The sequence below is a fragment of the Nannospalax galili genome, unplaced genomic scaffold (genome assembly GCF_000622305.1).
Source record: "Nannospalax galili isolate Female #2095 unplaced genomic scaffold, S.galili_v1.0 scaffold380, whole genome shotgun sequence".
Lineage (NCBI taxonomy): Eukaryota > Metazoa > Chordata > Mammalia > Rodentia > Spalacidae > Nannospalax > Nannospalax galili.
In genome coordinates this window covers 6,289,431-6,308,324 of record NW_008348568.1, presented here as the reverse complement: position 1 = coordinate 6,308,324, position 18,894 = coordinate 6,289,431, and the positions used below count along the sequence as shown (strand labels likewise).

The window sequence follows — 18,894 nt, the reverse complement described above, 5'->3', positions numbered from 1 at the left end:
ATGAATAAATACAGAGGTCATTAGAGTGACTCTCTCTGTGACCCTGAAATACTGCAATCCCCCCGCCATGGCAGGTTCAAAACCAAAGGGCTTGACCTATGTAGAAAAGAAAATATATTTTCCTGTCCTTTAAAGTTCTTCAAGCCGGGCGTGGTGGCGTACACCTTTAATCCCAGCACTTGGGAAGCAGAAGCAGGCAGATCTTTGTGAGTTCAAGGCCAGCCTGGTCTACATAGTGAGTTCCAGGACAGCTGGGGCTACAGGAGACCCTGTCTCAAAAAGACAAAAAGAAGAAAAAAAGTTCTTCAATATGGTCTTTGATTGAATCATTCCTAGAGATTTTCAGATGGAGACTGAGTCTGTATATTTCAGAGTCCCCATGATTTTCATGACCGAGAGCTTTCCTGGATTATTGATGGCAATTATGACATAACTTGGTCATTTATAGACATCAGTTATTGAGCCTCTAAATGTAGCAGATCCTTTTTAGACATTTCTAATTCTCACAAAAGCTCTATCAGTTTCCTGTTTTACAGAAGAAAAACAGACTTGGAGAGAGTGAGTTAGACAAGGTCACACAGTACGCAGCATGTTCTCTGAAGTGCACCTTGCTCTTTGGAGTTATTGAGTGGTAATGCCTTGCCTTGAGCAGTTGAAAAGCTGTTATTTCAGCCTAAACGTGTTGAAACATTAGTACAGTTTTGGGTTTTAAAAATGAACTCCCCCCCCAAAAAAAAAGAATTTCCCTCATGGACAGCCTGCTTAAAATATCCATGTTAGGCTTTCTTGGGAGGCAAGGGTTGAACCTATCTTATTAAAGTGCAGAGCTTCCCTGTGTACAGGTGGAGTCTCAGGGAATCCTTTATGAAAGAGATACCAGCTTGGGCACTTGCCACTGAACCCCTCTGGGTCAACAGGGCCTGTCCTGTTCTCGCTTTGTGTTTTGGAAGAGGTGCTTCCACCAGGCGGGATGCTGTGTGCCTGCAGTATCAGCATGAGGGAAGCCAAGGCAAGCAAGGAGCAAGTTCAAGAACAGCCTGTGCTGTACATAGCATGGCTGTCCAAATGAAGGGCCTGGGGCTGGAAAGATGGCTCAGTGGTTAAGAGCACTGGCTGCTCTTATAAAGGACCCAGCTTTGGTTCACAGCACCCATATGGCAGCCAGCAACTGTCCATAACTTCAGTTCCTGGGGATCCAGTGCTCTCTTCTGATCTCTACATGCATGTACTTGGTGCACTTACATGCAGGCAAAACACTCATACACACATATTTATTTTTTATTTTAAAAAAAGTGCTCGGGGCTGGAGAGATGGTCCAGCAGTTAAGAACACTGGCTGTTCTTGTAGAAGACCCAGGTTTGAAGGCCTAGCACCCACATGGCAGCTAACAACTGTCTGTAACTCCAGTTCAGGGGATCCTACAGCCTCTTCTGTCCTCTGCAAACATTTCACAACATTTCAAACATTGCCTACATGCAGGCAATACATATGCATACACATAAAATAAAAAATAAAAATAAAAATAAATTAAAAAAAGAAGTGCTTAATATTTGTGATATTTTATTTTTTGTACTTAAGGAAATTACTGATAAATTGAATTATTACCTTGCTAATTCATAATGGTACAAAAATTATACTAATTGTTAGTTTTACTGTGGGTTTTTGTTTTTCCAGGAACCTGAAAACTTTGCATTATGGCTGAAAATGTTCTAGTTTCTGATGTAGTATTTATTTATTTTTGTGTTTTAGATAATAGAACATACCACTTTCAGGCAGAAGATGAGCAGGATTATGTAGCGTAAGTACTTTAGAAATAAAGTTGAAGAAGTAATCTTGTAACTATCCCTAGTGACTTGTCACACTTCTTTCCTGCCTCTGGGCCTTGACCCTTTGCTCTTCTCTCTGCCTGTGCTCTGTCCTGCTGCCTAGAATATGCTCCTAGAAGACTGAGCCCTAGCCTCAGCACTCCTGGGGCCTCAGCCCTCCTGGGGTCTTGGCTCCATCCTCTGCCTGCAGCTTCTTCACACCACTCTGTGGCCTCTGCTACATGACCATCCGCAGCCATATGGAGACCTGGAGCTTTTTGAGAGCAAGTACTGTCCTTCCTCATCCTGTACATGCCACCTGTACTTAGGAGAATCTTGCTCAGTATTTGGTCCTAAATGTGTGAGCTGTTTGGGATGGTCACAAATGCTGCATGGATGCTTGTTTTTGTGAGAGGAACAGGAGAGCCTAGCTCTAAAGGTAGAACACTTGTATCTTCTCCTAACTGGACAAGCATGGCACAGGTAAAGAGAACCTGGTGCAGTGGGAAGAGCCACATTGGGTATCACATAGTGCTGAACGGCAGTCCACAGCTAGTTCCATTCCACCTTCCCTCCTGTACCCTGCCTGGACTTCAGAAGACAGTTTGTTGCTTACATTCTCAGCAGCTTCCACTAATGGACAGGCAGTTCAGTCTGTTTCTTTTGCTTTGTTTTTTCATCTTCTTGAGTCAGGCTCTCCCTGTAGTCCCAGCTGGCCTGGAACTCACTATGTAGACCAGGTTGGCCTTGATCTCATAGAGATCAACCTGCCTCTGCCTCCGCCTCCGCCTCCACCTCCTGAGTGCTGAGTTTAAAGGCATGCATCATCATGCCCAGCTCTAGTGAACCCATGTGTGAGATGGTCAAATTTTTATCTCTCATTAGTAACTTGGACCAAGTTTTAGGTGGCCACCTAGGTTCTTGTCCTAAACTTCTTCTCTCTACTCCTATGAAGGATTATACTCTTCCCCTTTGCAGATAGACTGATAAAGGGATCAGAAAGCAAACAGTAAGTGGATGAAAAGTGGACTAGGGAGAAACAGTAAGGAAAGACGTTGGAGGGAGGAATAAGGAAAGGCAAGGTTGACGGTTCCATTCGTCCATTTGAATAGTTAATGAGCCGAGAATAAAGGGGAACACTGAATTAAAGAGAGCCCTTCCCACAGGACACAGGCATTGTGGCATGGCACTGGTTCTACGCTCAGGGACAGAGGAGACTGTGTACTGGGGCAACTCAGACTAGGCACACATCTTCTTGGATACTTGGGGGTACTGCTCAGATATGGCTTCCTACAAGGTGAGCATGGGCTGAGCTCCTGGAAGGTTCTGAGTGTTCTCTGCCTTCCCAGTGGAGGGGACTTGTGGGGTCGCTCCCTCTCCTCGTGGGTCATTGGCCACTGCTCCATGAGGACAAAGGGAGCAGAAGCGACAAGCGGGGTCAGGAGGGCCAGTGAGCAGTGACGGAAGAAAGCCCTTCTGGGGTGGCAGGTTCAGTGATGCAGACTCAGTGAAACAGCTCCAGACTCAGTGAAACAGCTCCATTTATTCAGTGGGAGAACTAGGGAAAATATAGTGTGGAGGCAGCAGCCAATGCCTCAGCTGATAGGTGCTCATAGTATGCTTTATTTACATGTGGCAGTGGGCACCTATCGTCCGACTACTGGGCAATGCCTAATTATCATATAGAAAAAACCTGGGGGTAGTTTTTACTCCAGGTAACTGTGCCAGAGGTCATGTTCCAAATAAGGTCAGGCATCCACGCTTGGCAGCATTTTCCAGGTAAGTCAGGAAGAGAGCAGGAGGCCCCCTGCTGAGAAGGGGAGTCCTTCCATATGGTGCCGAGCCCCTTAGAGCTATCTGGACGTGGAGGACTACAACCCTAACAGCAGGGTTCCCCAACAGGGACTGATGGCAATATTGTAGTTCACAGTTGGTCAGTTGTAGAGTAGCTGGGAGCCCAATGAGAAGGAGACGTCAGGAAAGCTGTCCTCTCAAGTCAGAGAGGGGAGATACTGAGATCATACTGTGCTGAGTGTACCTTGTGTCTTGCTGAACCTCACAATCCGAGGGAGGTACAGTGCCTGTGATCATAGGCCCATGACGTGAGAGTTTTAACCCAGCCAGAATCCCAAAACTACCTTGGAATGTTGCTTCCTCTTTCCCTCAAAACCCTAAGTGGAGGACAGAGGAGAAACTTGTGCAAAACTTTGTTCCCTCCTGTCTCAGACACAACCTTCCATCTCTTACTTGGTCTTAGAGCATATAGGTAGCTCAGCTCCATTTTGTTAGATACTGGTTTCCTGCCTGTGGGATGTGGCAGTCTTAGTAAAAGACTTGGTTGAGCCATCCTGAAATTGTTGGACATTTTGTGCTTTCACTCTTTGGGTGCTGGTGGGGAAAAGACTTTTTTTCTTTTTTGAGTGATGCAGGAGGGTATGGCTGTGCAGAAGCACAGCACATATCCCGGGGGATCTCTGCTTCACACACCACTGAGTTTGCAAGCGGCGGCTTCACCGTATCGCTGAGTTCCTTTCCTCTGACTCTGTCCTGACTGCAGAAGGGGCAGGAGCAGCAGGTGCACTTTTGAAGCCTGGCAGCCTGGACTGTAGTCTCAGCTCTGCTGTGTAGTAGTGCTTTGGTTACTCCTGCAGATTGTCTGGCTCAGTCTTCTCATCTGGAGGCAGTTGAGTAGATGTGGATTTACATATCTCACTTGAAAGACTGAGCATGAGAATAAAGTGTGTAAATCTCCTAGCACAACAGCAGTTTAATTTCTAGTTTGTAAAACTCAGGGTGACTTGTGAAGTGTGAAAATAGTTATGCAATCTATCATTTCGTATACATTTTAGTATGCTTATTACTTTAAAAGAATTTAAAAGTAAATATATACATACATACACATACGCATACATACACACACATATATATGTATGTATGTATGTATGTATGTATGTATATCCTGGGCTGGGGTCATGACCTGGCTGTAGCTGAGTTGTCAGAGTGCTTGCCTAGCATTCACAAAGCCCTGAGTAGCATAAACCAAGCATGGTGGTGCATACCTGTAATCCCAGCACTTGGGAGGTGGAAGCGAGAAGATCAGAAGTTCAAGGCCATCCTTATCTACCTACTGAGTATGAGATCAGCCTAGGATGGAATGCATGAGACCCTATTTTTATTTTATTTTTTTTTTCAGGTCTTTTTGAGACAGCTTCTCCCTGTAGCCCCAGCTGTCCTGGAACTCACTATGTAGACCAGGCTGGTCTTGAACTCACAGAGATCTGTCTGCCTCTGCCTCCTGAATGCTGGGATTAAAGGCGTGCGCCACCACACCCGGCTGACCCTATTTTTTTTTTTAATTTTTTTTTCATGAATAGTCACTTTGATTCTTGTTCCTTTTGAAATGTAGCTGTTCCATTCTATTTTACCAAATTCAAGTCAACTTCCTATAAAAATAGTCTTTAAATGCACATTTTCTGGTTATCATGACAAACTTGTATTAATCATGAGCCCATGGTAAAGAAGTGTGTGTTACTAGGGAGAAGACTCTGCAAATGCAGATTTTCTTAGTTTGCCCAGTCCAGAATAGGACCATGAGCACCTCATAGAAATTTTCTGGCTTCCTCATCTTGAGTTACTTTAACCCAAAACATAGAGGCTTCTGTTTCAAAACTTTTGAGTAGCAGGCATGCACTGGGTAGCTTTAGTGTCAACTTGACACACCTGGGTTGAAGGAGCCTCAATTGGGGAATTTCCTCTCTTGGACTGGCCTGTGGCCATGTCTGAGGGGCATCTTCTTGATGAGTGATGTGGGTGGTGCCACCCCGGGGAGGGTGGGTCTGTGTTGAAAAAAAAAGCGGGTTGAGCGGGGGCCAGGGGAGCAAGCCAGTAAGCAGCGTTCCTCCATGGCCTGTGCTCCAGCTCCTGCTTCCAGGTTCCTGCCCTGAGTTCCTACCTTGGGCGCCCTGATGAACTGTGACCTGGGAGATGTAAGACAAATAAACTCTTTCCTCCCTGAGTTGGTAGTGGTCAGAGTGTTTTGTCACAGCAATGGAGAACAAACTAGGACAAGGCACATAGGAGGGACTGGTCTGTATTAGGTAGTCAGGTGGCATGGCACCTAAAGAAAGCAAAGCAGAGACTGCAGTCAGAGTGGAGGAACCCTGAGGGCCTCAGTGAGTGCTGTAATCAGTCCTGTTGAAACCAGTTTCTTGAGTTGTTGTTGTTGTTTGATTTTGTGTTTTTAGATAGGCACTCTGTAGTCCCAGCTGGCCTGGAACTCACTGTGTTGACCAGGCTGGCCTCGATCTCATAGAGATCTTCCTGGCACTTCCTCCCAAGATCTGGGATTAAAGGTGTGCCCCACCACCCCAAAGCTCTTGAATTGTTCTTAATAAAGAAACCTCTAGTTTCTAATTAGACTAATAAAACAAATACTATATAATTTAAGGTGGGTCAGATGTCACTCCTAGACTTGACTCTGGAATTGGTCCGTTTCTGCATCATAGTAGAAAAGAAAAGCTGGGGAGGTAGTTCCCAAAAGGAACTGAATGTGAGCACCACCTGGAGTCAAACTCGTGACTTGCATGCACACAACCTAAGCCACAGCCTGGGGCTTTTAAGTCTCACGCTGTCCTGTTGCTAGCACATACTCCACATGTTTTGTAGATTCCTCTGTGCTCCATTTCACCCTACCGTATACCAAATACTGTGCAATTCTGAATGTCTGCAAGGGAGAGCAGACAGTAGCTGTTCATGCTCCAGACCTAAAAAGCAGTAACTTGTCAGTGTTTTTCTTTGCTTTTTGAAAAGTAAATTTGAGGCTTTTTTCCTCATTCATGGAAGTAATACAAACTTATTTTATATTTTGAAAATTAGAGATGGTTTCATAGTCATGCGCCTCTCCGATCAGTTTTTCCATAAAGAAAAACCACTCAGAAACAAGCAATATTAACATTTTGGTGAACTTATATTTGTCCTTTTCCCCCCACACATTGTATAATTTATACGTACTTAAGTTTGAGATAATATCATATGTAGCATTGTAAGAATTTCTCCAGTGTCACCAAAAAGTTATTTGATGGGACCTGCTAAATGGCTCAGTGGGTAAAAGACCCACCACTAAGCCTGGCGACCTGAGTTCAATCCCTGTGACCTACATGCTAGAAAGAAAGAACTGACTTTTCAGAGTTGTCCTCTGACCCCCACGCACATCAACACAAAATACATAAATAAAAACGTAATTAAAAGAGCCAGGCATGGTAGCACATGCCTTTAATCCCAGCACTCAGGAGGAGGCAGAGGCTGGTGGAGATTTTGAGTTTCAGGCCAGCCAATGCTACAAAGTGAGACCCTTGTCTCAAAAGAATAAAACAGAAAACCAAACAAAAGTAATAAATTATTTGAAAATCTGTACATTTGATGCTGGCTGAACTGTTCTTTGCAGTTATTTTTATTCTTTCTTTATCAGCACCCTGTTGTCTCACACATAGCTTAGTAACAAAGGTTTTTGTTTAGTGCATGTGATGGCCTGTTTATCAAATGAGCTCCTGTGTCACTTTCCTCATCACTGTGGCAGAATTCCTGATGGAAGTAATATGGAAGTTTGCCTTACCTCACAGTTCAGAGGGAACAGTCCACCACCGAGGCAAAGGCTCGGTGACTGGAGAAGTTTTGTCTGTCATAGAAGGAACTTGCTATGTGGCTCATTACATCTCACAAGTCAGGAAACAGAACTCCAGCCAAAACTCAAAAGTGGTTATCACCTTCAAGGCCTGACACCAAAGACCCAAATCTGGTGTCCAGGCCTCATGTCCCAAAGCTTCCACAACCTCCCAGATCAGCACCATCTGGGAGCAAGTGTTCGATCACATGAGCCTGTGCAGGACATTTCAGATTTAACTTGTAACAGCTGCAGTCTTCATTTGCTATTGTAAATGCCATGCTTTGAAGCCACTGTGCCCCTTTCCTAAGTGTAAACCTTACAGCTGCTGTTAAAGCATCCATTCACTTTCCCTTGTAAATGTCTTTCCTGACTTGACTGGGGGAAAGCAGATACCGAATGCGGAGCCACCCCGGCTTGTCTTTATCATCCTCATAGAGCTTGTCCTCCTGAGTCCTCCCTTTATTCTGTCCCTCAGAGGCACAAGCACCTGTGCATTCATGCAGGTCCTCCGCTGCACTGGCTCTTTTCCAGCCCTCTCACCTTTCCTACATGTTCTTTTCCATTCTTCTGTTTGTGGTTTTTGCAGTGCTAAGAATTGAACCCAGGGCCTCACACATGCTAAGTATAGCACCAACCTCATTCTTTAACCCTCTCTTAAACTTTTTTCATTTTTCTTCATTTTGTTGCTGTTTGTGAAGAAGAAATTCTCTTTTGAAAGTTCTTGTTGGAAGTAGGTTTTTTTTTTTCCAGTAGAGAAAGAAAACATGACCAGGCTGGCTTCTCTGGTATCTTGACCACAGGTGGATATCAGTATTGACGAACAGCAAAGAAGAGGCCCTAACCATGGCCTTCCGTGGGGAGCAAAGCACGGGAGAGAACAGCTTGGAAGATCTGACAAAAGCCATCATCGAGGATATCCAGCGGCTCCCTGGGAACGACATCTGCTGTGACTGTGGCTCATCGGGTGTGTGCTTTGTGCTCAGACCAGCTTGCTCAGTGTCCTCTCTATAGCATCTCCAGTGACCTGGTTCCTTCAAAATCTTGCCTCTTCTGGGCACACTTAGGCATAGGCACAGCATGGGTTCCCAGCATGAATATTCTGACCTCAGGCTGTGCTTCCCTGCTGTTTTCCCTGCCTGAAAAGCTCCAGACCTGACCTCAGAGATGGGCACCAGCCACTGTGTTCCTTTCCCTGAGTGTGGGCCTTGAGCATTATGGGGCAAGGACAGAGCGTTGAGTTCATGTTTGACTCATAAGTCTGCCACTGTAGGCCTGGACAGTCTGAGGCTGAGATATTTGCAGTTCCCATTTACAGCTTGTCCTAAAACAATGGGGAAAAGACCTCCTGCTGTAAGTACCTGATAAAATAGCGTTTATGGAATCGTCTGGCATGGGTTATGTTTTTTCTCCTTCCTGCTCAGTGAAACCCTCTCCAGTTGCTGTACCAGAGAGGTATCTCTGTCCCTCTGGCCTCTGTTTTTGGATAGCAAGGCACTGGCAATAGCACTTAGCACATGTGTCCACTGTACTAAGGATTGTGCTAAGTGTTTTGCTGATACTGAATCCTCACAGAATGTTGTACGATACTAGTGTCTTCATCCTACAACTGAGGCTCCAGGTGGTTAAGTATTGTTTGCTTACAATCTGAGGATTGAACCCACGTTTTGTGCATGTTAAGCAGGACTAGCACTGAGCTATAGCCCAAGTCCAAACCTGGTGGTCTTAAGCATTATGATGTGTTGTTTAATTGCTGCACAGGTTTAAGCAGCTCAGAGAGGAATTTCAGATTGCCGTTTTCAGGTGTGTGATAACAATCCACACAGCATGGAGGGTAGTAGCACTCATACTTACAGAACCCTGAAATTTTTAGTGACCTAGAGATAATTGTTCTTAGAAACAAGGCCTGGTGGCACAAACCTAAAATCACAGCACCTGAGAAGTGGAGGCAGGAGGATCAGGAGTTCAAAGTCATCCTGCATAGCAAGTTTGAGGCCGGCCTGGGCTACACAAGACCCTGTCTGACCAAACAATACCCCCCCCTTCTCCCAAAAAAGCCATTCTTTTGAAGCCCTTGGAGGTTGTAAGGAAAAAGCCTTAGGGCACTGACGGGACTGTTAGTGGACATTATCACTGCTGCCTTAGTACCCCAAAAAGCTTTTGGAGAAGCCATCCATAGCCAGCAACTTGTAACCTGAAAGTTGGTGATACCTGCAGAACCCAGTCCTGTTGAGAGCCTAACAGGCCTCCAGCTGCAGCCCTGAGAGACTGTGGCAAGAAGGGTGTGCCATAGGCTGGCTAAGTTGAGAAGTCTTAAGCAGATTTGTAAAGGATAAAGGACTTGATTTTGATTTTTAATTCAGTACTGATGAGACACTAGTAGCTCCAGGCTAAAGTACCATGCACCCATTTCCTCAGTGAACTCTTCGTTGTGCTAACTCTACATGTTTACCACTGTTTTCATTTCCTTTATAGTTAACACACTAATGAGATAACCTTGTTTCCAAACATCTTTTTCCACAGAACCCACATGGCTCTCAACCAACTTGGGTATTTTGACCTGTATAGAATGTTCCGGAATCCATAGGGAGATGGGGGTTCATATTTCTCGCATTCAGTCTTTGGAGCTAGACAAATTAGGAACTTCTGAACTCTTGGTAAGTCCTGACCTGAATTTTGAAAGTAAAGTTTATTGTTCCAAATATATTTAACACTACTCTTAAGATTCATTTTTTTTGTGGTTTTTTTGTTTCTGATTACAAAGAATTATTACTAAACAGTGGATTTGCATAAATTTTTATAATTAACTTTGATGATATGTTATGGTACTTCTGTTTCCTCTTTAAAGGGAAGTAGTAGCTCATGTTGAAACTGGCTCTCCTTTCTGGGGAAGGGCTTCTTCAAAGTTTTTTTCATTCTTTTTATACAGTTCACTACAATGGCAATTAAAGTACGTGTTCAAATTGCCTAGAGCTGATATTAAAACTAATGACTGCAAAGTTTCCCAATTCAGTTGATATTTCTTGCATATCTGGAGAAGTACACATGAATTGGAAATGACCTGCTAACTAGGGTCACAAAGCCAGTTACTCCTTGGCCTATACCTTCTGTAGTTAGTAAGGAATGAACTGCTTGAAGTTGGGGTACAGAGCTTTATAATTTGAAAATTATAAAGGGCATGAATGCCTAAACTTGTTTCTCCTTGATCATCCCTTCCCACCAAGTTTGGAACTCTGTCAGGTCCAAGTTCAGTTGGTCCCTGTGATACACTGAAAACAGTAATGAAAGGCCCATTGGCTTCCCCTGGTGCTTACAGCCAGGATCCTTGTCTTGCATAATTCAACCCTCGTGCATTGTGAGAGCATTTGCACTGAGAATGAGTGTGTTTAAATGAAATTGATCTCCGCAGATAAAAGGATCTTCCTTGAGCAGAACATGAGTGACTAGAGCTCCGGAAAGCAGGAAACTCAGTCATCTCTAGCCTCATCTGCACAAAAGCACCAAAAAGACAGGGCACTTGGTCCCTCAGCTGTAGTCCTGGCCTCTGAGCAGCTCTATGTGAGAATCTCCCTGGTGGTGAATGAGCCCTTTCACTTAGAACATAAGAAGTTCCACTGCCTCTTTGACTTCGGGCTTACAGAGAAAAGGTTTAGAACTAAGAGGCCCTGGAACACAGCTCTCCTTTAGTACAGAAATGGTGTCAAGCCAGGTCCTTGACTTGTAAATATGAAATCCACTTTTGATGCCTAGAAATGAGAAAGTCCAAGTACTAAACACTTGGTCTGCAATAAATTTAAGATTTTTCTACCAAAACCCTGTCTGTATGGATGTTTCTTGAACTTCACATGGATCTCAAAATTACGCAAATGGCCAAAGGCTCTTCAGGATTGATTTTCTTGGAAGGAACCTCAGCCCAGAAGCAAACTGTTTTGTGGGTCCTTCTGGTGCTTCCCACAGCATCCTGATCTGAAATCAAGTAGAAAGCAGTCCTAATTTCTTTTCTGCCCACTAGAACTTAATTGATTTATTTTTTTAAATGTATATTACTATGCTTGAAAACTGATCACTGCTCATTGCCAGGCATGGTGGTACATGCCTTTAATCCCAGCACTTGGGAGGCAGAGTCAGGTGAATCTCTGTGAGTTCCAGGCCAGCTGAGACTGCTGTACAGAACCCAAGCCCCACCCCCACCCCCCCAACCCCCATGTCTAACCTCAGAGTTTGTGTGTGCATAGGCAGCTCCCTCACGTACTCATCACATATTTGTAGACATTACTGATTAAGATTCTGAACACCTCTGGGAAAGGAGCATGGTTTACTCATTTATTCAACTCAAAGTTTAGTGCCTGGCTTGTAATAGGTGCTCAGTAAATTTTTGTTGACCAGATAGTGGAAGGTTTATACTCTGAGTCAAATGAAGGGAAAATACATACACAAAAAAAACTCAAAAGCAAATAAATAGGAAACTTTTAACTAGTAGTATAGAGCTTATTATATTTTGGATTTTTTTTTATGTTACAGCTGGCCAAGAATGTAGGAAACAATAGTTTTAATGATATTATGGAAGCAAATTTACCCAGTCCCTCACCAAAGCCCACTCCATCGAGTGATATGTAAGTATTTCTAACATATTGCCTACTTCTCCATTATCCATACTATAGGCGTATACACGTAGGAAGAAATTTTGAAATGTGGTGCTAGGATACAAGACTATGTTTTTGTTGTTTTTTTTCTTTGGTCTTTTTGAGACAGGGTCTCCCTGTAGCCCCAGCTGTCCTGGATTCACTATGGAGACCAGGCTGGCCTCAAACTCACAGAGATCTGCCTGCCTCTGCCTCTCGAGTGCTGTGATTGAAGGTGTGCGCCACCATGCCCGGCCTAAAGACTGTTTTTACCAGCACCTTTCCCTAGGTGGTTGCTGCTGAGCACTTGCTCTGTGGAGCATAGATCTTCACAGGGACAGTTATCTCTGAGTCATGGTATGTTGTGGGAAAGTAGACATACAAAGCAATGGGACAGTTCTATCAGATTAGCAAAAATGCAAATGCCAAACCCATTCAGCAAGTCTGTGGGGAAACAGACATTCTGTCTCATGTTTTCAGTGGAAAGACAGAATGGCAGAGTGTAAAAATCACAGTAGCCAAAATTTACCAAAATTATAATCCATTAACTCTGGACTCAACTATCCCGCTTCTAAAAATGTGTTCCTATTCTGTGATAGGAAAGTACTGGAAACATAGAGATTATGGTACTAGCAGATAGTGAAACTGTCTGCAGATGTGAAAAAGGACACAGCCTTGAATGTTCTGCTCTGAAGTGATTTCTAAGTTGTTGTTAAACTTTGAAAAATAAAGCACAGTGCAAAGGAAGGCTGCCTTCTGGGAAAGAGGAACTGGGAAATGGAGAACGTGCTTGGACCCCTCTGGCTCTAGACCCTTGTCGAACTTAAAAACTGAACTTTGGCTAAATTTGTTGATAAATCCCTTTCTCTTACTAATCATTACCTAGAGTCAGAAACCAAGCAAATTTGTGTAAACAGTCTTGTAAAGCTGTGGCAAAATATCTCATATATGCAACTCAAAGGAAGATTTCAGAGTTCCCGTCCATAGTCACCTGGCACCATTGCTGTAGGTGATAAGATATAACAGCAGGAGGCAGGAGCTGGTAAGGAAAGCTGCTTATCTTATAGCAACCAGAAAGCAGAGAGAGCAGGAAGTGGCCAAGGGCAAGGTATCCTTCAAAGACACCCCCATAATCCACTACTTCTACCCAGTCCCTACCTTATAATTGTCATTCAACCATGAGCCCATCAGTATGTCTATCCATCAACGGGATCAGCACCTCATGATCCAGTCACTTTACCATCCACTGCACTGCCAGCTAGAGACCAAGCCTTCAACACTTGGGGTGGGGGCGGGGTTCATATCCAAACTGTGACAACCTATGTTTGTTTGAACTTGTGTTTGCTCAAAGAAATTGAAAGAACACGGGAAACCAAAAAGGTACATAGTTTGTCATAGGCACAGGCATTAGACTTCTTAATAAACAGTTTTTGATACCACTTTCTTATTTTTGAGTCATGTAAATCAATTTATTCTAAAAACTTTTTTTTTTGTCCTTTTGAGACAGGGTCTCCCTGTAGCCCCAGCTGTCCTGGAACTCACTATGTAGACCAGGCTGGCCTTGAACTCACAGAGTTCCTCCACTTTCCTCTGCCTCCCGAATTCTGGGACTAACAGCATGCACCACTACACCCAGCTAGTCTAAAAATTTTAACTGAATTTATAGTTGAATTCAGGGGCACAGCAGGACTGGGGCCATAGCTCAGTGGTAGTGTTTGTTTTAGCAAAAGGCCGTGGGTTCAGTCTTCAGTACTGAAAAAAATTTTTTGAGTAGGGCTCTAGAGATTGAACCCAGAGCCTTCTACATGCTAAAGACACTCTACCTCAGCCCCTACAACTGAAAATTTCAGGTACTAGGGACAAATAGAAGGAACGAGTTCAATTCTAATTCATGTGGTTGGGGAAGGCTTTGGAAGGTAGGAAAGCTGTGAAGTAGGCACCAGCCTAAAAGTTTGGCCAGCCCGTCCATGGGTACCAAATTCAAACCTGTACTGAAATTACAGGGCACATTAAGTCTGAAATCATTTAATAAAGTCTACCAGAAGGCTTCTTGGGAGTGATCTTTTCTTGAGTTCTGCTTATGATTCCTGTGATCTCCTTCTGTGCTAAGAAAACAGCAAAACAAACTATATGCAAACCCTGCCCTCCAGCTGCCTCAGTTCCAGTAGGGAAAGTAGACATTGCCCCAGAAGTCAGACGGGTAGTTCCGAATCACGGTTGTTGGAAGAGAAAACATCTAGGACACATGGAAGTGGATGGCACTCTGTGGAGTAACCAGGCTGTCTTGCCTGGCAGTGCTGTTCAAGTATTGTCCTACCACAAAAACCTCTCCATGTCTCTTCCATATTTATAAGCACAAATTACACTAGGAAATTTCATTTCCTAAATGTTAAAGCTACTGTGAACAGAAAAGGTCTAAAGTTACTTCACAACCGAATGGTAGTACGTGCTGGGGCACATGGCCAGTGTGGTCTTGCGCAGCAGGTGTGTTTAAATGCCTGCATGACCCAGACTTTGAAGATACTGATTTAAGGTAGAGTTCAGAGCCAGACCGTTGGAGTTCAGACCCCAGCCCTGCTGCGTCCTTAACTGTGTGACCTTAGGCATGTAACTTCACCTGTCAGGGCATCAGCTCATTATCTAAAAAGAAAAAAAATGTATCTACCTCCTAGAGTTGTGGTGAGCATTAAGGCTTAACTCAAAAAGTGCTATTGGGTATTTGGGTACGTGTTTGTACTCTTTTATATGACCAGAGACCCAGAGGAATAAAGTGAACCTCCTATAACACATGGATCAATTCAGCAAACTATGGGGATGGAGAGGCAGTATCTCACTACGTTGATCAAACTCAGGTTCAAGCAGGCCTCCCTCAGCTCCCAAGTACCTGGAACTATATAGGTCTGCACTGCTGTGCCCAGTACATTTGGTAGTTCTTACTGAGAAGCTGTGCTCTGGGCCTTATTTTAGGTACCCAAGAAGACATTCTGCTCAGAGTGTGGAAAACAGAAAATTTTAAAAATAGAAATTATATCTAAAAAATAAAATACTAGTGAGCATTTTAATTAGATGGATTAAATCTAAAAGGTCCAAAGGGTGAGCCTAGGGCACATCAGGCCAATAGCTGGAACAGTAGCTATGGATGCCCTGGGGTAAGATGGACTTGGCAGTTTCTGGACATACCAAGGATGCAGATAAAACTGGAGAGAGCTGAACGGAAGCACCATGCACAGTTGAAGCACAGCCAGGTCACTCAGGGTTCTGCAGGTTGCACTGTTTTGTTTTTAATTCTTTCGACAATTCCGCATATGTATGTAATCAGCTTTAGCCATTTTCACCCACCCACATTACCCTCTCATCCCCCTCCCCCTTTGTGTGTGTCTGTCTGTCCCACTGAGGTTAATTAGTCTACTTATATGAGCATGGGTGGGAGGTCACTGGATGAAGTATAGGCAGTTTTTTTCTTGGTTTTGTTGCAGTTATGAAGCACAAGTCTGACATGGTGATCTAAGCTCTATTATCAAAGGATTATTTTATCTCCCTAGTTTCTCAGCTAGGGTTCACTTTTTGCCTTTCCCTACTCCCTCCAGAGGATTCCTGGCAATATCTGGAAACAGTCTGTGGTCTCATTTTGGGCAAGGTGCCACTGATGAAGGCCGGGGGTGCTGTGATGCATGCTACAGTGTATGGGAAAGATCGCCACTGGTATCCACGGTGCTGAGGGTGTGAACACAGGCTGTCCAGGGGCAGATGCAAGCAGAGCCTGAGGAGAAGCTGGGTCAGGTCCACTGAGAAATGAAGGCAGATCATACAAGATGGTAGCAGCAGAGGTGAAGTGAATGAATTCTCGGTACACTTAGAAGGTACAGCTAACAGGATTTGCTAGTCAAGTTGATGTAGGATGGGACTGGAGAGCTGGCTCAGCAGTCGAGAGCACTAGCTATTCTTGCAGAGGACCCAGGTTCAATACCAGCACCCACATGGTGGCTAGCAACCGTCTGTAATTCCAGTTCCAGGGGATCTAATGCCTTCTTCTGACTTCCACAGGCATTGCACAACATGGGTGCACTTACATACATGAAGGCATGCAGACAATACACTCATACACATAAAAATGATAAAATATTTTTAATTAATATGGGATGATTAAGGGTATTGTTAAGGTGCCTGTCTTAGTTTGTTCTTCATTGCTGTGACAAAACACTCTGACCAGTACCAACTTGGGGAGGAAAGGGTTTATTTGTCTTACATCTCCCAGGTCGCACGCAGTTCATCAGGGAGCCCAAGGTAGGAACTCAGGGCAGGAACCTGGAGGCAGGAGCTGGAGCACAGGCCATGGAGGAACGCTGCTTACAGGCTTGCTCCCTCGGCTCCTGCTCAGCCTGCTTTCTTATGCAACACAGGCCCACCTGCCCAGGGGTGGCACCACCCACAGTGAGCTGGGCCCTCCCACATCACTCATCAAGAAGATGCCCTTCAGACATGGCCACAGGCCAGTCCAATAGAGGCAATTCCCCGATTGAGGCTCCCTCAACCCAGGTGTGTCAAGTTGACACTAAAGCTATCCAGCATCTGAGTATTTGGACAGTGCCTGTAACTGAAATAGGATGGATGAAGAGGGCCAGGTTTGAGGGGACTGGGTAAGAACCTTGTCTTTTAGGCAGTCTACTCCCTCCATGGCTGTCATTAGAGGGGATTGTGAACTGAGTGCCTGGAAAACATTGAGCATATTGTGTCTAGTGAGAGCTTACACATTTCCCATGACTACGGGATTAGACATCCAAGGGTGGAGGAGATCTTTAAGGTGACCCAGGTAGTGTATGGTAACCAAGTACCCTCGGTATCATAATCTACCAATTAACTGCTTCTATCCACATGTGACTCCCAGTGCCAGGACATGCCCTACAGACTTTGCTGAAGCTTAGCTTAAGGAACTAAAGATCTGCCTCCCACAGCTTTCTACCGCTGACCCTACCTCTCATCTCCTGGCTAACAGTAGAGAGAAGCTTTCAAATGAACACTGGACTCATGCATCACCCTGTTCCCACATATATACTTTTTGTTTTGTTTTTTTAATTATTTTTATTCTTATTTTTTATGTATGAGTGTTGCCTGCATGTGTATAAATGCACCCATGCCGTGCAATGCCAGCAGAGGTCAAAAGGTGACAGATGCCCTGGAACTGGAATTACAGGTGGTGGTAAGCTGCCATGTAGGTGCTGGGAATCAAACGGTCCTCTGGAAGAGCAGCCAGCGCTCTTAACCACTGAGCCATCCCCAGCCTCACTTTTGTTTTGTTTTCCTTTTTTATTGAATTTTTGCAAATTTCATAAATATATTTTGATTGTATTTAGATTCCCTCCCCTGTCTTGCAACCCTCTGCCCAATTTCATGTACTCTATTTTATATATAACAACCTATGGAGTCAGATTTGTGTCCACAAATGTCCTTTGGTATGGATCCATCCACTGGAGCCTGTAAACCTACCAGGAGGTCACACCCTTGGAAAGAGACTGTCTTCTTCCCAGCAGCCATTGGTTTCTAGTAGTCCCTCAGTGTGGGGTCGCTCCCTCTCCTCGTGGGTCGTTGGCCACCGCTCCACGAGGACAAAGGGCACAGAAGCAACAAGCGGGGTTAGGAGGGCCAGTGAGCACTGACGGAAGAAAGCCCTTCCGGGGAGTCAGGTTCAGTGATGCAAACAGCTCCAGACTCAGTGAAACAGCTCCAGATTCAGTGAAACAGCTCCATTTATTCAGTGGGAGAACTAGGAAAAATATAGTGTGGAGGCAGCAGCCAATGCCTCAGCTGATAGGTGCTCATAGTATGCTTTATTTACATGTGACTACCTGGAGGCAGTAGCAAAAGCCTCAGTTGATAGGTGCTCATAGTATGCTTTATTTACATGTGGCAGTGGGCTCCTGTCTTCCAGACTATCAGGCAATGCCTGATTATCATATAGAAAAAACCTGGGGGTAGTTTTTACTCCAGGTAACTATGCCAGAGGTCATGTTCCAAATAAGGTCAGGCATCCGTGCTTGCACTTTCCAGGTAAGTCAGGAAGAGAGCAGGAGGCCCCCTGCTGAGAAGGGGAGCCCCTTAGAGCTATCTGGACATGGAGGACTACAACCCTAACAGCAGGGTTCCCCAACACCTCAGAGAGGGTTGGGGTTTCTTAGCCACTTCCCCATGGGTATGCTGGGATTTTGTCTGGCTTGAGCTTACATGGAACTTGTGTATGCTGTCACCATTACTATGAATTCATATGTGTAACTTCCCAGCTATCTGGAAAGTTCTATTTCCTTATGGTCATCCACCACCTCTTACAGTCTTTGTACCCCCTCTTCCACAATGAATCCTGAGCCTCTAGTGGCAGAAGTTTAATACAGGTGTCCTATTCAAGGGTAATCACTCTGCAGTCTCTTATTCTCTGCATGGTAGCCTTTGTGGGTTTCTGTGTTAATCACCATCTTGCATAAGAAAACGTCTGTGCATTACTAAGTCATTAGGAATCACTTTAAATACTGTATCTGTTTAGCAGAATAATAGTCTCTCCCCTGGGCCCTGGGCCCTGTCTAGTTATAGATACTCTTGATTTCCTAGAAGGTGTAAGGAAGGTCTGGCCACTAGTACTTTACAGGTAAACTTTAGCCTAGATAGCAAGTAGTATCACACTACAGTCATGCAATCCAGGCATAATTGTGATGCTCTTCAGTACCATTTTCCTTTATATAAGTCAGTGTAGCAGGAGACACAGAAGCCACCTATAGGCTGTTCTTTCAGTTGTCTGGAGTCTTCTAACACATCAGGTACA

The 18,894-nt window shown here is 44.5% G+C and overlaps 1 protein-coding gene across 10 annotated transcripts in view; it reads left to right on the top strand.

The window, feature by feature from the left end:
* Asap1 (ArfGAP with SH3 domain, ankyrin repeat and PH domain 1) overlaps window positions 1–18,894 on the top strand; it is a 349,085-nt gene that overhangs the window by 288,991 nt on the left and 41,200 nt on the right. For all 10 annotated transcript variants that reach the window (XM_008845480.3, XM_008845487.3, XM_008845488.3 and 7 more), the window contains 4 exons: window positions 1,750–1,798; window positions 8,268–8,431; window positions 9,988–10,121; window positions 11,986–12,077. In XM_008845480.3, the coding sequence (XP_008843702.1) occupies window positions 1,750–1,798; window positions 8,268–8,431; window positions 9,988–10,121; window positions 11,986–12,077 (439 nt within the window). The remainder of the gene's footprint in view (window positions 1–1,749; window positions 1,799–8,267; window positions 8,432–9,987; window positions 10,122–11,985; window positions 12,078–18,894) is intronic.